We start from the raw sequence: 21750 nt of genomic DNA on the forward strand, positions 1-21750 counted from the left end.
TCGACCGCTCAAAACCCTCAGTTTCTTTGACTGCTTCCCCCCCATAGCCTAAACAAATTTTCCGGCTCTTTGATGTTTATCCATCTACCGACATCTTGCGGGAAGCTACAGGCGTACTACAGGCGTACCACGGGCGACGGGGGAGTGTGTTCCCCCAGTGGGTAGGATGTCAGATTTATGACCAAATCCGTGAGGTGGCAGGTCGTTGGACCGCCGCTTTACACGACGGTTCTTCGGTGGAATCGGGTCTCAAACCTGAAACCCTACGGCTCATAAACCGAGATCTTACCACCAGGCCACCGCGGCCTTCGGCGAGTTTGGTGCCTATTCTCCAGATGATATCAAGTACGGAAAATGCACCTTACACCAGTCTTCTGTCTTTTTATATTTGTGAACTGATGTGGAGTCTTGTTGAAACTCCCATTTTACATTGTCGTTTTGGCCTACGGAAATGCAGCAGCTTCTAGAATGTCCCATTTTTACACTTTTTGATTTATTTTAACGCCCTCATCCACAAAAACCAGAGATGTTTTGCCACTCACGCAAATTCCGCCTTTGGAATTTTACGTACTCTACTTGGCGCCAAAAATGTATATTGGCAGATTAGTTTCATTCTATATACATATCGATCAATTTTGTGCGGAACAGAAAGTGTGTATCCTGTGCCTTGTTTCTTTACAGCAAGTGAATAAATTTGAAATTCGCATGTAAGTTGAACGGAGCAGAATTGTCATATTTGCAGCATTATATTTTTGATTTGATTTTTATACTATAATAAAACCTCGTACATAAACATGTAATTTAGAGGTTATAGTAACTATCTTTTACTTCCTCAGGCTTTTGTTTTTCATTGAAATCTTTTTATTGATCATTTTATAAAGATACCCTTTTTTCACAAATATCGAAATATTTTCAAAACAAAATATAATTTGAATATAATTACATTGTTACAAAACTTTTTGTGTATATATTAAACTTATTTGGTCAAATATTTCTAATAGAATTGGCAGTTTAATGGACTAATGTATTTTACAATGCTTGAGGTTTAAGAGAAAAATTCAAATATTTGCTACAAAACATGACTTCATTTTCAGAATAAAGAAGCAAAGCTTTGACTGCAATAAATGGAAATTAGAGTGCATTTATTCAAAGCTCCTTCGCCTTTTTATGGTCTTATCTATTTGCACACCTTCCACGTACAAAACTTCAGCAGCGAAGCCAACCTAAGAACGATAAGGATCCGTTTTTAACAGAAATTATCTTTGTTTATCACATCAGGATATGGACAGTAGCAATTCAAAACTTCGTAGATTTAACAGAGCATAGTTTGAATTCTCATCGAAAGTGTGTGTAATAAATGCTTTTAATTTATGTGGAGTACTAATCAAGACAATTTTTACTGTCATTATTATAACAAATATGGAAAAAAGAGGAAGCATCTCTTCAAGCAGTAAGTAGCAAAAAATTTCTGTTGAAACAACATCCAGCTTATCTGGTTTTTTAATAGATACATGCTCCGCACAAACTCATTTGTTGTACTTTGTAATATTAGATGATTGATACTTTGCTGAAATTTTTCAAGATAATTCCATTATTCTGTTATAGGAATATGATAAGGAATTTTTATTCTTCATAAAGTCAATAATCATTATTTTAATTTGCAAATTGTCATCAACTTTTTTAACCTAGAAGAGTTTACAGAAATTAGTATTTAAAATTTTTATTGCAAGGTAAAAAAAATCTTATGATATATGAAAAAAATGATCACGATAATAATAAGAATTTTTGAATGAAATGCACTATTTAACAATATTCCAGGTAAAGATCATTCACTAATATAACATGCTTTTTTTGAGAATACGAATTTTTCTAAAGCTGCTGAATTTAAATTATTTAAATAGCTTTTATTTTATCTCTTCAAAGAATGAATTATTTATGGGGTTACTTTTTACATGGAATTTCGAAAATATTATTACAGCAATTTTTTTTTCTGAAAATGTTTGTAATACAAATGTTACATAAAGTGCAAAGAAAAAGTATATTTCTTTCATTTTTAAAGTAATTTTTTTTATTAAAGAAAGATAATATTTTATCAGAAATCATAACAGTTATATGAATTAAACTTTGTTTATGTATTATTCATATTTTTCTCGATAAGAACATATATATATTTTTTAAATTAGTAATTTTCAGGATTTTAAAAATTTATGATTGACCGATAAAAATATTTGAAAAAAATGTATACAAATATTATTTAGCTAAAAATGTAAAATAAAAATCAGAATAACAATTTTTAGCTAGGTTATATAAAGTGTAGTCACGGTAAAATGAGAAAAAAAAGATAAAATCTCCGAAATGATTGATTTCATTAAGAATGATTGATGAATTGTTTAGAATACAAATATCGATCGTTTATAATTATATAGATTTGTGCTCCCTCATCACAAATAAATATAACGCACAGGAATAACATTTCCAAAAGTTTAAAAAAATTGTTTTATGGGAGAAAAAAAAGTTTTTCAAAACTTGGAGATCATAATTATCTTATTTCTATCCATGGTGCGCTGAAATAAGGTAATTAAATACTTTGGACATAATTATTATAGACAGTTACAGTTACAGCGTAGTCAGTAATACAGTAAAGTATAATTCATATTATGAAGTATAGTTATTTTCAATCGATCCGTGGTGTACAAAAGTCAGATAGTAAAATTCTTTGAACATAATGATTATAGCCAGTTATATACTCAAGTATACCCAGTAGTAATTCAAGTATAGTCAGTGACAATTGAAGAAATGTCAATGTCAACTGAAGTATAGTCAATGACAACTAATTTGACAGAAACAAAAGCTATGAATGATCGAATCACCGACGAATGATATACTGCGTTGTCATATTTTGTATCAGATATACAAAAAAAGTCCCAATAAATTAAATAATTAAAAAAAAAGATTTCCATTTCTTAGAATATCGATAAATGATATTATAAAATTAAATTCTATTCATATAAGTTAAATACTTAAAATCATATTTAGGCTTATTTGGCATAATAACACACTCTGTAATTATGAGGTATCGTCAACTTGAAATGTTGTTGATTAAGGAAAAGAAAAAGTAAGCATATTGTTGTTTACTCTGTTTTTCTCTTATAAGACTTCCATGATTACAATAGAAAGAAAATATTTTTTTGTTGTTGTTTGGACCCTATTTACAAATTTTTTATAAGGGAAAAAAATGAAAATGAATGAAAACTTACCTGCTTATGACAGAACTTTTATCTATCTCAAACGCTGCGGAAAAAAAGAGTCATTGTTATCAAGTTACGTAAATATTTGCCGCGCAGCTCTGTGTTTTATTTTATCAAACATTTAGTTAGAGTTTTTGATGTGATAACGTAGATAAAAGGGAATGGTACACAAGGTTAAAGTTGTAAATAGCAGAAAACAGACGAATTGGACAGCTAAAGTTGTTCAGGAAAAAGATAGACATATCGTAAAATTACAGCTATAAAATTAAAATCTCGTCTGAACTTTGAGTTCTAACTCGTACTTAAGTTACATTTCTAAAAACAGATACTTTCATTTGTAGATTGTAAAAATCAGAAATATATTTGCCTTCAGTTTGTTATTCATATTACATGACAACATTGTTTAGAATGATAATTTTTGTTGTTTTAGAATATTTAGTCTTAGAAAATTTTGCTCGTACCTAAGTCACCTTTCCAAAACAGACACTCTCATCTGGAGATTAAAAAAATAACAGAAACACATTTCCCTTCAATTTGTTATTAATATTATATGACAAAATTGTTTAGAATAATAATTTTTGTATTTTTGAATATTTAAACTTGAGTAGATTTGACTCAAAAGTTTTTTTTTTCAAATGCTCATGTCTGATAGGAAATTTCAAAGGATACGAAATTTTACTTTAATAATTTTCAAATTCATTAGTTACATTTTTATACTGATTTATACGTATCACTTTTTCTTATTTAAGCACGAATTTACACAGAAACTTCAACACGAATATGTCCGTCAATATTTTAAGGATTGTATTAAATGATACACTCTTCAGTAAATTCTGTTTTATCCTCATTGCAACATTCTTTTAAAATTAAAACGACTATATTTGAATATTTTGTTTTTTTTAATCTGACTTAACCAATGTACAGTAATAAAAAAAACTCATATATTTTAATACTCACAGCAAGAAGAGAGAAGAACAGAATCACATCAGGTGCAGTCCAAAGACCGAAAGTTAACTTGATTTAACGTGGTGCATAAGACACAATTGAAATGATATTTCTCTAAAAGATATTTCATGAAAAGCTGGTCAACATTTAATGTCACACAACAGAAAATTTTTTGCTGAAAACTTTCATAGTTCAACTGGTTACAGTTTAACACTTTTGTTTTTCAGCATAGAGCTAGTTTTTTCATAATTGTAGAAACCAAACAGGGCAGAGAGTTTTCATTTTTGTTCAAATCACATGATGTTTTATAAGAATAATTCTATTAACTCAAAAGCTTTATAATCTGTTAATAATATACTATTCAATAAAATTCAAATCGATATCTTATTAAATGAAGGAAATTGTTAACTTGTTCTTGTAAGAGCAACCAGAATCTGACTTCTACGTTCGGTCAAGTAGATGAAAATGATCTTTTATTCTACCAGTAAAATAAAAAAGCAAGGGAACAAAAGAAAATTAAAGATGACTCTGTTAATAAATAATAGATTCTTATGAAGGTAATAAAATTCTCCGACAAAAAGATCTCTCGATTTAGACCCTTCAATAGCTAATAATTTATTCATTCCTATACTTCTACGAAGCAAGATGTTAAACGAATTAAAAATTTGTATCATAAATTTTAACCCATCAGTCTCATTCGTCCGAATTTGTGTCATTTCTTATGTCTGCTAAAAAGGAAACCAGGAAATATTCTTTCTCTTTGTCTTACATCATTCCACAAAATTAAGATCTTGCCTAATTTTTTTTATCGGATTCGTGATTATTTGATCAAATGACTAACATATAGTGTTAGAAACTGAATATGATCAACTATTCGATATACGATTTTGGAGTTTTAATGATGTAGGCCGGGAAATATGTGTCTATTGAGTTTTTTAAGTAAATAAAATAAATCAATAAAATAATCAAATACATTAATTTTGAGTAAATAAAATTAATTTATTTGATTTAAATGATGTTTTTTCCTTGCTTCCCTTTTCTTTAAATTAGTTTATTTCATGATAGCAAAACAAGTAATGTTTTTCGCATACGTAGTATAGAAAAAAGTATAGTAATCGCCAAAATCACGAGATTTTGAAAAAATCTCCACGTCTTAGACCTCCTTGAGTTCGAAAAACGCATTTTTGGAAAATGTCCATCTGTCTATCTGTGACAAAGATAACTCAAAAACGTTTTGAACTAGAAGGTTGGAATTTGGTATATGGTCTTTACATCAAATTTGCAGATTTCTATCAAATTTTGAATCAAATCTGTTCAGAGTTAGCCCGTCTGTCCGCATATAAGTTAACACGATAATTACAAAACGAAGAGAGCTAGATTGATAAAATTCGATTTGAGCAAAATCCAACTACGGGTTGACTGTCTGTCGGTCTGTACTTCGAGATACATGTAAACTTACAGTGACTTAAATATATCAAATTTGGTATGGGATTTTGTAACTACAAGTGCAGTTTTGTGTAAAATTTTTGTTTCAATCGGACGAGGAAAACATATCTAAAACACAAATTCGATTTTAGGATACTATTAACGCATACCAAAGATTAATCGCCAAATATGAAGCAATAAATTCAATAGAAATGCTAAACTCACGCCAAAATTTAATATTTCTTAACTAAAGTGCGCCTATGCCATGTAAGTTCCATGCCATATAAAGCATGACAGGTTTATTAGAAAGTATGCGAGAAAGTTTTGGGAAGACCCCTCCTACTGATTTAAAAATAAAGCTCTCATAGTTATAGCTTAATTATGTATTATTAATAACCATCAGATGTTGATATTATTTATATAGTTATATAATTTGGACAAACATGGTGTTAAAATTCATTAAAGATTGTAATTAGTTGATGCTCGTCAATTCAGAATAATTGTAGTACCGCAGAAAACAGTTCACAAGAGAATACAATTAAAAAACAGTACATGAACAAAACCTGAATTGCGAGCAGATCAGCCATTGCCAAACCGATTGAGAGAAGTTTTTGAATTTCGCCTTCCGAATTGCGCAGAGAGCAAATTCCGATGGTTTCCGCAGCTGGCCTCCGAGCAACCTCGGAAATCCTATCAATATTGTTACGAATCTGTGATGCGGCTTCCCAGCATAGTTGGTTCCATAGGAGGTCCCAGAGCTTGGTGACCATTTGGAGATTTGGCGACTTTGGCGCCAAAATAGATTATACCCGAAACATCGAGAATTTTCCCGATCCGTCCAGTAGGAACCGAGTTACGCCTCAAACGTTCCTGATTGATTGAGAGGTTCCTAACCCCGCCTCCTGAGACCTATAAAAGGAGCTGCAGCTGCCGGGGAGTGGTCGTGAATTGAGTCGTGAACCAGTGGAGTCGGAGAGTAGTCGGAGTCGACTTTAAAGAACTGGCCTTCCAGAGATAAGAGGAGCAGCGACGGAGTGAAGTTAGTGCTGAACTAAGCTGTGCGCTACTGTCTGCAGTAGAGTCTGTTATATGAGGCTGTGTATGCTGTTGTTGCTGCACGTCTCGGCTGAAGATAATCGTCTTCTGTGCTGTATATAGTTGTCGTCTTTGTGCTGTTCTGTGTGTCTGCGTGTAAATAAATGTCGTTGTTTTATTTTTTACTGCCGCCTGCTGATTGAGCGTTCTCCACACCATATAACTCCCACTATCCAAACGAACCCGGAAATTTCGTAACAATACAGTTAATGTATCTTCTAATTATTATGATACACTTTCTTTCTTTTTCTTTGTAATTTTCGTTTCCTTTGTACAGCAAACTCTCGAGGTGAAAAAAAAAATAAATAAATAAAAAATTAGGCAAAGAAACCGGAGGGGGGGGGTACATTTATAAAATAATTTCAGAAGGGGGAACAGCTCTATGGTCCTAACAGGCTACAGCCATTGGTTATTAGGGATTACGTTATAGGGTTATTTTTTTAATATAAAGTTAGAATTAATATTTATTTATGTTATTTTTAATGACATTAAATAAGGCACTTTTTAAATTTCTCAGTAGTTAATTTTTCTCCCATTTTGGAAGACTAAATTCATAAAAAAAAAACAGCGTAACTAAATGCTGTTTCTATAATAGTTTATTTCGTTTCTAAATGAAATCTAAAGTTGTCTATTGCTGAAATGAGACAATCTGAACAAATTGGTAATTATAGTTTCTTGATAGGAAATTCTCGCTAAACTTGTATTTTTGAGGTACGAGCGGTCAGTCATGCATCAATCTTTAAATTAATTGAACCATTTAATAAAAAAGATTTACATATAATAATATAAAAATGTTATATATGATAATATAAAAAAATGTTACATATTATCTACAAATGGTAAAAAAGACAAAAATGAAAGAAAATGATAAATAAATGATAACAAATGAAATAACAGAAGACCCATTAACTATCAATAAATAAATATTAATTAATAAACAAATATGTACTGCTGCGATTTTCAAACAAAAACATTACAAAATTTTGCAAAATGTTTAGCCAATCACTTTCTTTAAATTTCCTTGACTTCCTCTTCAGAAAGTATCATTGTTTCTTAACCAAATCTAATCTAACTAAATTTAGTTAGGTGAACTTCACGGTCGGGAGAAAATAGTTTGAGTGAAAATGTCAAATGCAGAACAATGATTTTCTTTCAAAATAGTTTTGTTTTCGAGCTGTTAAGTTTAAATAACTCCAACACAAAAGTAGCTGTAAATAGCAATAAATAAATAGAAAATAGATGCATAACTAAAGAATGTTTTAACAGTTAAATCTTCTACTGGTGTCATTTCTGTTATTATTGTTCTGGCTGATTTCATCACAATCCACTTTCTCCGTGCTCCGTGAACCTTCGGATGGCTCTATTTAAAGCCTCTCCTTCGATGAGATATTTTTAGAGTGATCTCTACCACCAACGATGCTTTTTAGGCCCATTGTCGAGCGGAAGAAGATAACGGGAAGTGAAGAAACCGGAACTGAATCACGGATGTCATTAAGAAGTCTTTCACTTTCAATTTACTGTCTGGAAGAACAACTTAAACATTTTACACTTGTTTACTCAGTACACTTGTTTATTATATTTATAGATCTTTTTGGTTTATTTCATACCTGAAACCGAGATTAAATTGAATTAGTGAAATAATTATTAAATCAAAAAATTCGGTCTAAAGGGTCCAAATTTATAAATTCACGTCATAAAATCTTCTTCGCTTGTTGTATTTAGTCCAAAAATCACTCATTTTTAAAATCTGATTTCAAAGAAGACCCTTACAATTCTTATTATTATCAAATTACATGAAGATGTTAAAGATATTAATAAAAAAATACAGTAAAATAAATATTATTTCTTCCATTTATATTAGAGAATTGCAATTATCCGAAGTCTTTGTTCAAATACAAAGTAATTTTGGATATATTATGCAATTTAATTTTGGATATTGGATTGGTATTTTGGATATTCTATGCAATTTTACTTTCTCTTGTATTATATTCTCTTGTATTATATTATACTTTCTCTTGTATAATATTGTAAATGTCAAAAAATTCGAGCTCGAGATTTTGACGAATCTTTACATTTCAGATCACCATGAGTCCGAAAAAATCTACTTCTCGGATTACATCGTTCAGTCACTCAGTTTGTCTGTGCACATGATGATTCAAAAACGCTTTGGTATAGATGACTGAAAATTGGGAGGCCGCGGTGGTCAGCTCTCGGCTCGTGAACCGTAGGGTTTCAGGTTCAAGACCTGATTCCATCGAAGAATCGTCGTGTAAGGGGGTCTGTTGCACGTTAAATCCGTCATGTCAAACGTCCTCCCGCTGGTGTGTTGTGGTGTGGAGAGGGGGATGCCAGCTCCGGTGTCTTCCTCGTCATCGGATCGTGGTTCAAAATTGCGAGGTCCGTCCCAAAATAGCCCTAGTGTTGCTTTACAACAGGACGTTAATATAACTAAACTAAACTAAACTAAGACTGAAATTTGGTATATGGAATTATGATCAAATTTGTAGATTTCTGTCAAATTGTGAATGAAATCAATTCACAGGAAATCAGTCTGACTGTCCGAATTCAAGATAACTAACTACAAAACGGGAAAAAAAGTCTATAAAATTTGTCACATAATTTAAACATCTGAAATAAAAATGGCTATCAAATTTTTAACCATATTCGTCAAACGGTTCATCGTCTGTACTTTCGCATGCAATGGCTTAAATAAATGAAATTTGGTTAAATAGTTTTGTTAAAAAATCGCTATCTGGTGATTACAACTCATTCAGCGTGCATCAAATTTTGGTTCAATCGGTAGATAATAAGTTTTCAGAAATACATATCCGCACAAGAGATTCAGCAAAAATACCAATTCACATCAAGAATCTATAATATGCAGTTATCGGTGCCTAATGCTATGCAATAGCGAGCGATAGACGGCTTTACAATGCATGGCCCAGACAATGTACATGATTTTATGCAGAGGAGGGAGAATAAGATCTTTATTGGAGAATATGCGAGTAAATTTCGGGGAAACCCTTTCAGCTGGTTTTACCTTGCATTTCCTTCCCCCAGGTGCCTCCTCAGATATGAGGATGAGAAGCTTCCAGCATCGAGGTTGGTTCTCGTCATCCGGGTTGGTACAGAAATGATGGGTTTGACTACCTTCACGATGATGGGGCGTGCTTCACACGATAAGGATTGTGCCTTGGCTGGTGATATTCTTAAAACTCAATCTTAGTTCCCACTAATACTATCGCTACGGTCTAGTAATTCAAATTTAATCCATATGTCTTAGTTAGGCGGGGTGGAGTAGTCAAGCTGTGGTTATCTTGCTTAATTTAAGCCTGTATAAAATAAAATGGAAAACGTTGAACTTAATAAACTATTCGAAACGTATTTTATTTATTTTATTGCATTCTTTCTTAATTTCGCTTCAGAAGTGTGAGAGGTTGAGTGTATGTCTGAACTATAAACACTAGGCTTTTGTTTACAAGATAAGATATTTTTTTTCTTGTTGGAAATGATTGTAAAAAGAAAGAATTCCGCATGTTAGAATCTGCTAAGGTCAAATCAATCTTCAATTCTTGTAGTAGATCTGAATTTATGTGGGACAAAGTTATAGGTGTGCTTTTTTTTTCTCAAGGGAAATTTGGATTCACAGATGTGATACGATTGTGCATTATATAAATGAGATTAATAATAATGCAGATGAGATAAAATTTGAACTTCGCATGCACGAAAATCCACATGGAGATGTGGAGATAACTCCATGAATCTGTTTTTGTAGTGAATGATTGGTTTTCATGCTAGCAAAGCAAATTAGTTTTGACACTTCTTCAGCTTCACTTGAATAAGAAATGCATGATTCATAAGGAGTAATAAGGGTTAATTAAGCGAATGAAAATGGTCTCCTCGAATCTTTCTCGCATACGCCCTAAAAATGTTTATTCTGTTCCGTTTTAGTACTTTGTACTTTACGAGCCAGAAGTATATTAAAACTCGATGTTTTGTGTAGTCATAAAATGGATGAAACTTTTCTTCTTCCACATTAACACAAACTTTTTTTATATTTCAAATATATACTCTCTTGTTTAACTTCCCAAATTTTCACTCAGAAATATATATTTATGGCGTAAATCATGCTTATTAATATCATCAAAGTAAGAAACTCTACTCAAAAGCCATTCTCAAAATACCATAACATTATTCCATTTTTATTACAGTTGCCATTCGAAACTTACAAAATATTAAAAAACAAAGATAATAATCAAGTAGAGGATCAACGTGACATATTCTCCATCAACCTAAAAAAAAGAATGCAGACCGTGAACGCCACCGGTGTTTAGACTTTTATTTTCTGAATCCGCACATAATTAGCTTCTGTTTCGTAGCACAATGAAAAAAAAAACCAAATATACATTTCTGCCATCTTTTTATTGGAAGATTTAAACCGAAATCTGCGGCATTGCTACAATTTTAGTAACAATATCACATACTAAATTTCAGTTATCTAAATCATTGCTTTCCGAGTTATAGCATTTATATGCATGCAGTTGTACTGATCGGCAGATGGTGAACTCTTGTGAAACCTGTATGAAATTTTATCTCTTTAGTTTCTTTATGTTTTGTAGTTTACTTACAATCGGAGAAACAAACTTCCTACAGATGGAAAAAAAATCTTTTCACTCTTTCAATACCAGATTTTTCTTTTCCAAAAATTAAGACAATTTAAGGCTCTAATGGATCAAATAAAGTATAAATAGCTATATTCTACTAAAATAAAAACAAAAATTAACTATAGGTGCAATTTTGGAGATGAGACTTATGGGACTCAGTGGTCTTTTTAAATGGGACACACTTCCCTTTGGGTTTGAGGTGACCATATAAAATACAGTGGGTACGGGAAAAATTGCTTTAACATATGAATGTAATCACAGAAAACCATTGGGACATGCACTTCACCACTTACTTATCCCTTTGAACGATTTAAAAATATTAGCGGAACATATATATATCTCGGTGGGTCACAAAGGGTTAAAATGTGACAGAAAGCCGGCGTCCTGGCATAGGGGTAGCACGTCTTCCCCGTGATCTGGGCGTCCTGGGTTCGAGTACCGGTTTGGGTATGGTTGTTCCGTTGTTCTTTCTATCTGTGAGATGTGTGAATGTGCCCTCCTGTGAAAAGGGGTTGTGCAAGCGAATGAGTGATGCGTGAGTAGCAAAGCCGTACTGTTGGTCCTAGTAGGCGCTACTAAAAAAAACAAGAGACGCTCCCCCACCGGCTTAAAATCGCTGTCTTCAAACAGCGAGCTTGTCCATGGCAAGTGCCATAAAAAACAACAACAACATGTGACAGAAATATTAAAAAAAATTGATGCAAAGTCCACATATCAACTTTTAGCACTCTAGCTCGAAGTGGGTTTAAGCTATCGCATTTTCACACACACACACATAATTTCAAATATTTGTATATCGGATTCAGGGAGATCTCAAAAGTGGAGATCCATCAAAATCTCCAGTTCGATATCTTCCAGTTTACAATATCTTCTCTTTATATTCTTCGTATGCGAGAAAGTATAAATACCATCTGATGACTGCGGAAAAGTTACATTCAACTTCTATTTCATTCTGGTGGGAGCATGAATGTGACTCACTAAATCTACCATCGCTATATATATATACTTGATATCCCTTAAATGGAAAAAAAAAAGATGAATCAAAGTTGTAATAGTTGAATTAGATCAGTTGCATCGAAACACAAATACAACAGGCGTTTTGTTTGACAAAAAGAAAGTTGTCTAAAAGTTTGAAAAATAAAACTTTTCTCCTTATGATTCAGATCTATAAACATAACTGGGCTTAAAAATAAAAAAAAGCGAATAACAGTTAAACTGGACTGCAGCTTGCAGCACTGAAAACACTCCAGATGTTATCAAAATATCAAAGTCAATAAAACAGATCACGAGAAAGAAGAATCACTTTTGTGTTTACATAGCATTTGTGGAGCAGATGTTTCATGTCATGGATGAACTATTGTCTACTTACAAACATGTTTCCAAAGAATGCCGGGAAAGGTACAATGTTTTTGAAATATCTGCAAAACGAGGACGCGAGGAACTGACCTTTTTTGTTGTCTATAACCCGCAACCAGGCTCACCGGAATTCCTGATCACAATCACTCAGTGAAAGCAAGAAATCGTTATATTACAGAAGTCGTCTTCTGGTGAAAAAGAAAACCGTAAAAGCAGTAATAAATCGGATTAGTTTGCTGTCTGATACTACTGAGAAATTGCCCATCTTAATACTGAGCTATTTCCCTGAACTTTAAAATTTTATTGAATTTATTTCATGAGCTCCTTTTGATTAGCGTCACTGTAAAACCTCTTCATTTTTTTGACATTGTTTTACAACAGAACAGACTGAATTAATCAAGTCACAAGAGAGCTTAGTATTAAGAGCGGGTTTCTGACTAAGCAGTTACTTCAGAAGGGCTGTAGACAGATGAGTTAAAAAGATGCTGTCATCTTAATTGTCAAATAACACATTTATAAACAGCATAAATTCTATGATCTATAAAATAGTATGATGATTTTATTTATAATTAATCTAATATAAGGGTAATTTTTTTATCAGTTTCATTAAATTCATTTAATTATGGCATTTATAAACAAAAAGCGTCTGCTTAAATAATGGTGTACAGCGTTGTCACGGGCAGTTTCTGATTTTACTAATAATAAAGATAAAAGTGTGTGTGTATTGACGCTCTACATAGCAGAACATTTGATCTAGATCCATCAAACTAGAATATATATATATATATATAATTTGAGAGTAAAAATATGCAACTAGGAGCGGGTTTTTTTTTTTTTTGGAAATTTTAATTAGAATTTTCTTTATCTAAAAATTAAACGAAATTTTGGCAATAACTTTTGGAAAATATTGCAGTAGAAAAATTATTTTTGCAGCATTTTAGAATTTAAACGATTATCTTTCCGAAGATTTTTTCAAACATATGAGTTAAGTTTCTATTTTTAATCAAATTTTTTAAAGAAATTTAAGCATGCTTTCCAATGATATATTTTATTGTTGCTATTAATATTTCATCCGGGCTCTTTTTTCTATAGTTGTGACCAAAATATGAAGATCCGTTTTATTTTTATATATTGAATAGGTTTCAATATAAGGCATGCTTTTAATAATTTTTTTGATATTTCATTATACTTAAAATTAAAGTTTAATTTTAGAATCGAGCGATGTTGAAAACATTTTAAAGTACCTGAATTTTTCAATATTGCTGTTTTTTTCCTGAGATGTAATTGTATGTATACAGACTTTGAAAGAAAATTAGAAAAATGCAAAGCACAATTAGCATTAAATTATATATCTATCATATGATGTAATTTAAATTATATATCTATCAACATTTGAAGACTAAATTTTTTTGGGGGGGGAAACAATTAAAATTTTTAACAACTATCAATTCCGGAGATCCAACTGGTTGCAAAAGGCGGCTACTAATAAATAAACAAAAATACATACATTTTCAGAAGTTCCAAAAAATAAAAAAAATACTTAAAATAAATAATTATATTATAATTATAATAACATAATTGTTAAAATTATGTCGGTACGTGAATATCCAAAACTATTAGTTTTGAACAAAATTAATAATTCTAGTTCAAAATTAAAAGACCGATCTTGTAATACACACTGCCTATGGACACAAAATACCAAATCCGCCATTGTTGATTGCGCATAATAATAAATACATATATAAGTAGTTTCTATAACAATCAGCGTTTAATCAGTTACATGAAATTATCCGCAGCTATCATTAAAATAGAACTTCCTTTTATTATTGGAAGGGGAGGTCACGAAAGATGTCGTAAGTAACGCGTATGGGTAAAAAGCCAAATTTTACGTCAAGAAAAGAGGAAAGAGGGGGTGGAACGCGTAAACTTTGACGTAATTTTAAACAGTAGTTCAACAGGTGGATCGTTAAGCGAAGAGTACCTGCTTTAAGAAGGAGACTCAGCCAAGAAAAACTGTTGATAAGTTATTTTCATTTAGGCATTGAACTCATTCTTTCATGCTTAGTGTTTGTTACAGATAGAAATATTTTTTCATTAAACTGTGTGAGATAAAATCTGATAATGTGTTTTAAAATGCTAATAAATAAATGAAAAGAATATTGTGATTTTTTTAAGGATTCATATCTTTATATATAATCTTGTAGTTTTTGTAAAATTTTCGTGTAATTTTGTAAAAGGTTTTGTAAAATTTTAGATAGATTCCTATAGGAAGACTATCAATTGCAATGGATCTCATGACAAGACTTCGGGAAAATTTCTATAGTTGTTCATCGATCATGGCCCCTAGAATCCAAAATCACCCTTCGTTCAAAATTTTATATTATATTATATTTTATTATATTATATTATTTATGAGTATAACGTTTTGCCCATGTTATCTAATGAACAAGATAACTAGAGTAACTTTGTAAAGATTTTAATTGGCTTGAAATATGTTGTTAGAAATGTAGAAATTCGGACGAGTCCGTAAAAGATCCATCTGTCTTATGGGGGGGGGGATGGTGCGGGGTTGAAATTTACATTTCGCTATAAATGTTAAAGATAGAAAAATGAATTCAATTAACCAAATTAGAGGCTCATTAAGACGAACAACTTTTGTATTTAAAGTTTTCGATAACTGCAATATCTTAGAAGTTAGGAGCTGAAAAGTGATTTTCATGCCCTAATTTTGATTATTTCTAACTATTTATGTTGAAAAATAGTAACTCAGATGTGAAGGAATGCCCACCTTTGCACCTTCCAGCTGACAGAGAGGAATTTTTTAAAAATTTCTGTTCGTTTTATCACTTACTCTACTCCATTTCTTTATCTTAAATAGATACTTCTGAGAGAACACAGTTTTATAACATAGATGCATAAGTGAAAAAAAAAAGTCGATTTTGGTCCCTCTCAATTTTGAAGCAATCTTTTTGCGGTTCTCCGAACAAATTTCATATCTTCTGCCACATTCTTCTTCGATAATAATCAAAGATTTATTTCCTTTCTTTTGTGAATTGCCTTTTCTTTTTTCTTACGAATGAGCGTTCATATTTTTATTTGCTCAACAGCACTGAATGTCATTTTTTACGATGCTTTCACATTTAATGTGTCATTTCAAATGTCTTTGACGTGGTTATAGAATCCCAAGCTCATTGTTCACATTACGTATGAAATGTAGTCACGTCTTCGTGAAACATACTTTCAAATTTATTTTTTAAACAAAGATTATGAAGGAGTGAATAAACTTGATATAATAACCACGTTATGCATTCTACAGAAACAAAAGAACTTTGATGAAATTCTTAGAATTATGTCAAGTAAAATAAATTTTCAAGTTCAGAATAGAAAACAGGGAATGATCAATCCATGAAATTTAATAGCTAATCATAAAATATGTTTTATCTGCATTCAAGTTAGTTATAACATTCGGAAATGAAAAACGTTGAATATTCGTAGAGGTTCGTTTACTTTTCAAAGTTATGAGCAGAAAATAATAATTACATTTAAAAATACTTCAAAATTTTATACTTTAAATAATTCCTATATCTGCAGTTTGCTTATCATTTCAAATATTGCTTGTTTGATTTTGGATTACTATTTAGCTTTGATTTATTGCATTTTTAATTTCTCATATATGTGATATAGAGAAAGTATAGTAACCGTCAAAAAAATTTGAACTCGAAATTTTGACCAATCTACGAGTTTAAGACCTCCCTAAGATCGGAAAACACATTTTTTTGGAAAATGTCTGTCTGTCTGTGATAAAGATAACTCGAAAACGCTTTGATCTAGACGGTTGAAATTTGTTATGCGGTCTTTGCACTAAATTTATAGATTTATATAAAATTTTAAATAAAATCAGTTCATAGAAAGTCCATCTGTCCGGCTGTGTGAATGCAAAAAAGCTCTCTTAGAAATCTACAAAATCTTGGAGCTATAAAATTAAGAGATCTAAATAGATAAGATTCGGTAAACACATGAAACATCTATGGTGTTTGGTATTTGATATTTGGCATTTGGTATGGCATTTGGCGCAGCTTGGCCAGTATTGGCCTTTGCGCCATAAAAAAAACAATCAAATCAAATCTATGGTGTAGATTTTGCCACATTTTGAGCCAAATCCAGTTACTGGTTAACTATTTATCAGTCTGTTCTTTCAGAAATAAGTAAATGCAATAATTTAAAAACGCAATGGCTTCAATATATCAAATCTGGCATGGAAATTGTGATTGCAAATGAAGTTTGTGTAAAATTTGGTTGAGAAAAAAACGTCTAAAACACAAATTCGATTTTCGAATACTATTATCTGCAGTCCAGAGATTAATCACCAAAAAACTCGCCAAGGATGACACGATAGATTCAGTAAAAATGCTAAATATACGCCAAAAGTTAGTATTTCATTTATTATTGTATGGAAATGCCATGTAAGGTGTTCTGTGTCATGACAAGTTTATTAGAAAGTATGCGAGAAAGTTTTGAGAGACCATTTTCCCGCTGGGTTTCATTTTCATGTTCAATGAGATGCCAAAGAATGAAAATGAATTATCTAAAGTTTAAGACTAAGCAAAACGTTGGAGAAGTTGATAGCTAAACCGATGACGAATTCTGGAGATTTCTTGGTAAATTTGACGTCGGAAGAGGTTGATGAATGATAGATTTCCACTACTTTGAAGAATGCGAAAGGTGAGATTTTGGGATAAAGAAATATATTGATCTCCAATATTAACGTTATGAAAAGAATAAAAAATTATCTTTTCTGAGTTCCTGTCAAGCGAGGCGCAATTGAAATGGGATCTGGATTTTCTAGCATTTATCTGGAATATTGCTTTTATCGTGAATGTTGTGATAATGCTTACTCTTTTTGTGTAGTTATATTTTCCTAGATGTATTTGATGGTTATTTCAGAAGTAAATGCAAAATTTAACGATTCTTGATTTGTTTTATTATTATAAGTAAGTTTATGTTTTTATCTCTTTAAATCCACTTTATGCTGCATTTAAACCAAATTTTCTTTTCGTTTATTACAAGTCAGATTTAAATGCTAGAATATTCATGTTTTCTTAATATAACAGTTGCTTGTGTTTTGATTTATAATTACATATAACATATTATCATTATAATATCAAATAAAACTTATACATATATGATTTGAACACAAAACAATATTATAGACTTAACGCCGGCGTCCTGGCATAGGGGTAGCACGTCTTCCCCGTGATCTGGGCGTCCCGGGTTCGAGTCCCGGTTTGGGCATGGTTGTTCTTCTGTTGTTCTATCTGTGAGATGTGTGAATGTGCCCTCCTGTAAAAAGGGGTTGTGCAAGCGAATGAGTGATGCGTGAGTGGCAAAGTCGTACTCTTGGCCCTAGTTGGCGCTGCTATAAAAAATAAGAGACGTTCCCCCTCAGGCTTAAATCGCTGTCTTCGTAACAGTGGGCTTGTCAGTGGCAAGTGCCATAAGAAACAAACAAACAATTTTTATTAATATAATTGTTTTCTCTAAATATCACTAGTAATACTACTAATACTAATTATTAATAATAATAATAAATATTACTAATAATATTAGTAATAGAAGTAACTAATGTTGTTTATGCACAGAAGTATAAAAACTATATGAAAGTAATTACTCAACATATGATGCAGCAATTAAATAATTCTTATGTTTCTATGATTTTCGTGCCTTTATTAGATCATTTATGCAGTCATTGAAACTTGTTGATGAACGTTTGTTACTTTCCCATCAACTACATATGGGGAGATGATTACTTAATGCCCAAAACGTATAAATATGTAAGCTTTAACGGAATATGTGATTTCGTAGCTAATTTTTTTAGTTATATAAAAATAATATTAAGAAGAAACACACACACAAAATATTTTTAATAAATTGTAATTTTTATATTTCCTGAATTTAGGTTTCAGGATTTGATCTTTTCTGCTGTATATGTGTTCCAGATTAATATTACATGTGAACCGTAAAAAATAGGGGAGGGAGAAGGGATAAATTCTCAAATTTTATTTATTTTTATAAAAATATATTTCGGTATGGCATCCTTTAGGCAAAACATTGCCAAAAAGATGCCAAGGCTTAAACCAATCAGAGCACGTCGGTATCCTTTGCCATAGACTTAGTCTGTACAATTTGCGAACTCGCGTGGTAAACATCCATTTATTTTTTCATCGGCACTCGTGTTGCCACGAACATGGAGTAAATTTATTTCATAAAATTTTCAATGCGAGTCTCATTGGCAACAACAGGCATTGTAAACTCAATTTTTGCCTCATAATAGTTGTGAAGATAAAATTAGTTATATGTTGTTGAAATTATTATATGTTGATATAATGTTGAAAAATAACACTCAGCATTTAAGGATTCATTGTTTAGAATCTCTTGCATTTGTTTTCAAGGAATAAATCCAGAGGCATACATAGGGCACTATTTCTATTTCTCCCATTTCCTGTAACAGTTGCTCTTAGAGGAAAAAGAAAAGTCTGCACGCAACATATTGTATATATACAGATGGAATTATAGGAGAAAAAAATATTGACAAATATCTACCTCTAGATTCATAATATTCAAGCCATTGTGACAAATAATATTGGAATATTGTTCAGAATGATGGAATGATTTTTGCAAGATAAATTTATTAAAATGTGAAGCATTTTCCTTCTGTTGAAGATCAGTGGTAGATAAGTTCTGACTAAGATAAAAAAATTAGAGCTTTCTTATATAGTTCGGATATTTGAAATCTATATAAGCAACTTCTGGATGTATAAAGTGTTAAATATTCATTCCTGTAATATTTTATTACATTATAATAACATTATAAAATATCACATTATATAAATTACATTTATTACATTATAAAATATTTCAACATTATAATAACATTGAAAGAACATTTTGAAGGCATCAATAATGAATTCTGTTTAGATGCACCCGCACTATAAAAGTCATTACATTCGATGAAGAAAAAAAAAATTTTAAAATTTTAAATCTTACATTTACTTGAATTAATTTCTGCTATTTTATTTGAACTAACTTTTTGAATGTAGCCTTAAAAAATTGAACAATTCATATGCTTTAATTTAAAATTTCCAAAAACCTTAAAATATCTAGTTGGTATTAAAGTTTTTACATAGATTGTATTAATAAAAAGAGCAATTTCGTTATGGCGCAGCATTTGATTAAATGAAGAAAGAAAATATATACCTAAGAAAATTCCATGAAAAGAACAGCCCACAATGACTTTTATGGAATTGTGCCCAGTGATAGCAATTTTTTTCTGTACAATCCAGTTTTTTTCCTATTTACTTGATTTAACTTTATTTAATAATTAATTAATTTAATTAATATTACTAAGCAGTAAACAAATTATAGCTAATTTTCTATCTTTGTCTTTTAGTTCTTAGAACGATTTGTCAGATGAGTCTTTATATCACTAAATTTTTGGTCATTATTATTCCATCAATCATAAAAGAACTGATTGTGCTTGATTGTAATTTGTCAGGTGTAGAAAACAATAAGAATTTTAAAATGAAATTGGAACTATGCCAAATCAGAGCTATATATGAAATGGCATCACACTTAACTCTTAAAGCTTTTTTTTTTCAAATATTTAATTTCATGGTCAGTGTGGGGCCTTAGCATTGCCTTTCTGTCTTATTCAAAGTATCAATTCAGGCAGTGACTTTTAATTGTATATTTTCTACTCAATGTATGTTTATCATAAAATTTAACGATCTGGCAATGAATTAAAATTTAAAAATATTCTTTACACACAAAAAAAAAACTATTACTCTTCGCACTTTCTTGAGATTCAAATTTTCAACAAATTTTGGCATTCTAGTCGTTATAACTCGTCTAAAGCTTATTGGATTTCACCAATAGTTAGCAGGGAACTAGTGCCCTAAGTTGCTGGTGCCATTGTGCTAGCGCTTTTGAGAAAAACAATTCGTTCAAGATTTGTTTATTTAGGCATAATGCGTCTTTTAATCTTTTTTATTGATCAGCATGCGACGAATATCTTTCAAAGTATAATATGCAAATAAAGACTTTTTTTCCACTATATAAAACTAACGCAACTTTCCAAAATTACATATTTTTCTGAGAATTTAGTACTATTTTTTTTTTTTTTTACAGTGTTCATCTCTGATTCATTACACTTACTTTCTCTCCTTGAGATATATTTTCATAAAAAAAATGGTGTCAAATAGGTAATAAAATGGCTCCTTGCTGGAAGTTCCAGGTGTATAAACAAAGCTTGGAAACCTGAATAAGTATTCACATACAACAGTGCATAATTTTTCTAAAAATGGACCAAAATGCCGCAAAATGTTTTATATAATAATTTGTTCTACATTGCTTTATCCTCCGACTTGAGCATATCCAGTTATTCAGAATTTATAAGTTATTCAATAGATTTTAGATTAATGGTCTCCTTGAAACATTTTGAGCTAGTATCAAGGATACGTTATATCACTCATACATATATCTCGTACTTAAATTAATAAAAGTTTTGATTGCGATTTGAAATGAAAAAGCAGTATGATTAAAATAAAAAATTCTTATATATAAGCCACAGTAAGTAGATAGACTTTTTATTTGGATGTACAAGGAAACGTAACGTGTAACGTACCCCCCCCGGGGGGGTACCTCGAAATGAGGATGAGATGCTTCCGGCATGGTGGTTGGATCTCGCCACCCTGGAGGGTACACTAATAGGTGGGGGATCTGGCTCCTCCCATCGATGGCGGGACGTACTTCCTTCGGGGAGGGTTGTACCGTGGCCGGTCACGGCCCTTAGGACTCAACCACAGTTCCCGCCAATATTGCTGTTGCGGTGGTCCGGTCATTCAGTTTCTATGGTTTAAATCCGTGTGCCTTCGGGCGGGTCGGAGAGTTAGATGGTAGAAGGAAACGTACATTTAGCTACCTTTACCATATCCTTCTTTTATTTCTTAAGAGTTGGAACT

The 21750-nt window shown here is 31.4% G+C and overlaps 2 protein-coding genes across 3 annotated transcripts in view; one reads left to right on the forward strand and one right to left on the reverse strand.

The window, feature by feature from the left end:
* LOC129980553 (trafficking kinesin-binding protein 1-like) overlaps nt 1-21750 on the reverse strand; it is a 120702-nt gene that overhangs the window by 44394 nt on the left and 54558 nt on the right. The window contains exon 1 of one of the 2 annotated variants that reach the window (XM_056090924.1): nt 3258-3275. The exons of the other annotated variant lie outside the window; for it this stretch is intronic. The gene's annotated coding sequence lies outside the window, so the exon portion shown is untranslated. Of the gene's footprint in view, nt 1-3257; nt 3276-21750 lie in introns of those variants that run through there. 2 annotated transcript variants of the gene reach the window in all.
* The window catches only part of LOC129980578 (uncharacterized), a 105002-nt gene continuing 84533 nt past the window's right edge, over nt 1282-21750 (forward strand). Inside the window, exon 1 of the mRNA XM_056090964.1 lies at nt 1282-1450. Coding sequence (XP_055946939.1) covers nt 1420-1450 — 31 coding nt within the window. The 5' untranslated portion in view covers nt 1282-1419. The remainder of the gene's footprint in view (nt 1451-21750) is intronic.

The sequence above is a fragment of the Argiope bruennichi genome, chromosome 1 (assembly GCF_947563725.1).
Source record: "Argiope bruennichi chromosome 1, qqArgBrue1.1, whole genome shotgun sequence".
NCBI lineage: Eukaryota > Metazoa > Arthropoda > Arachnida > Araneae > Araneidae > Argiope > Argiope bruennichi.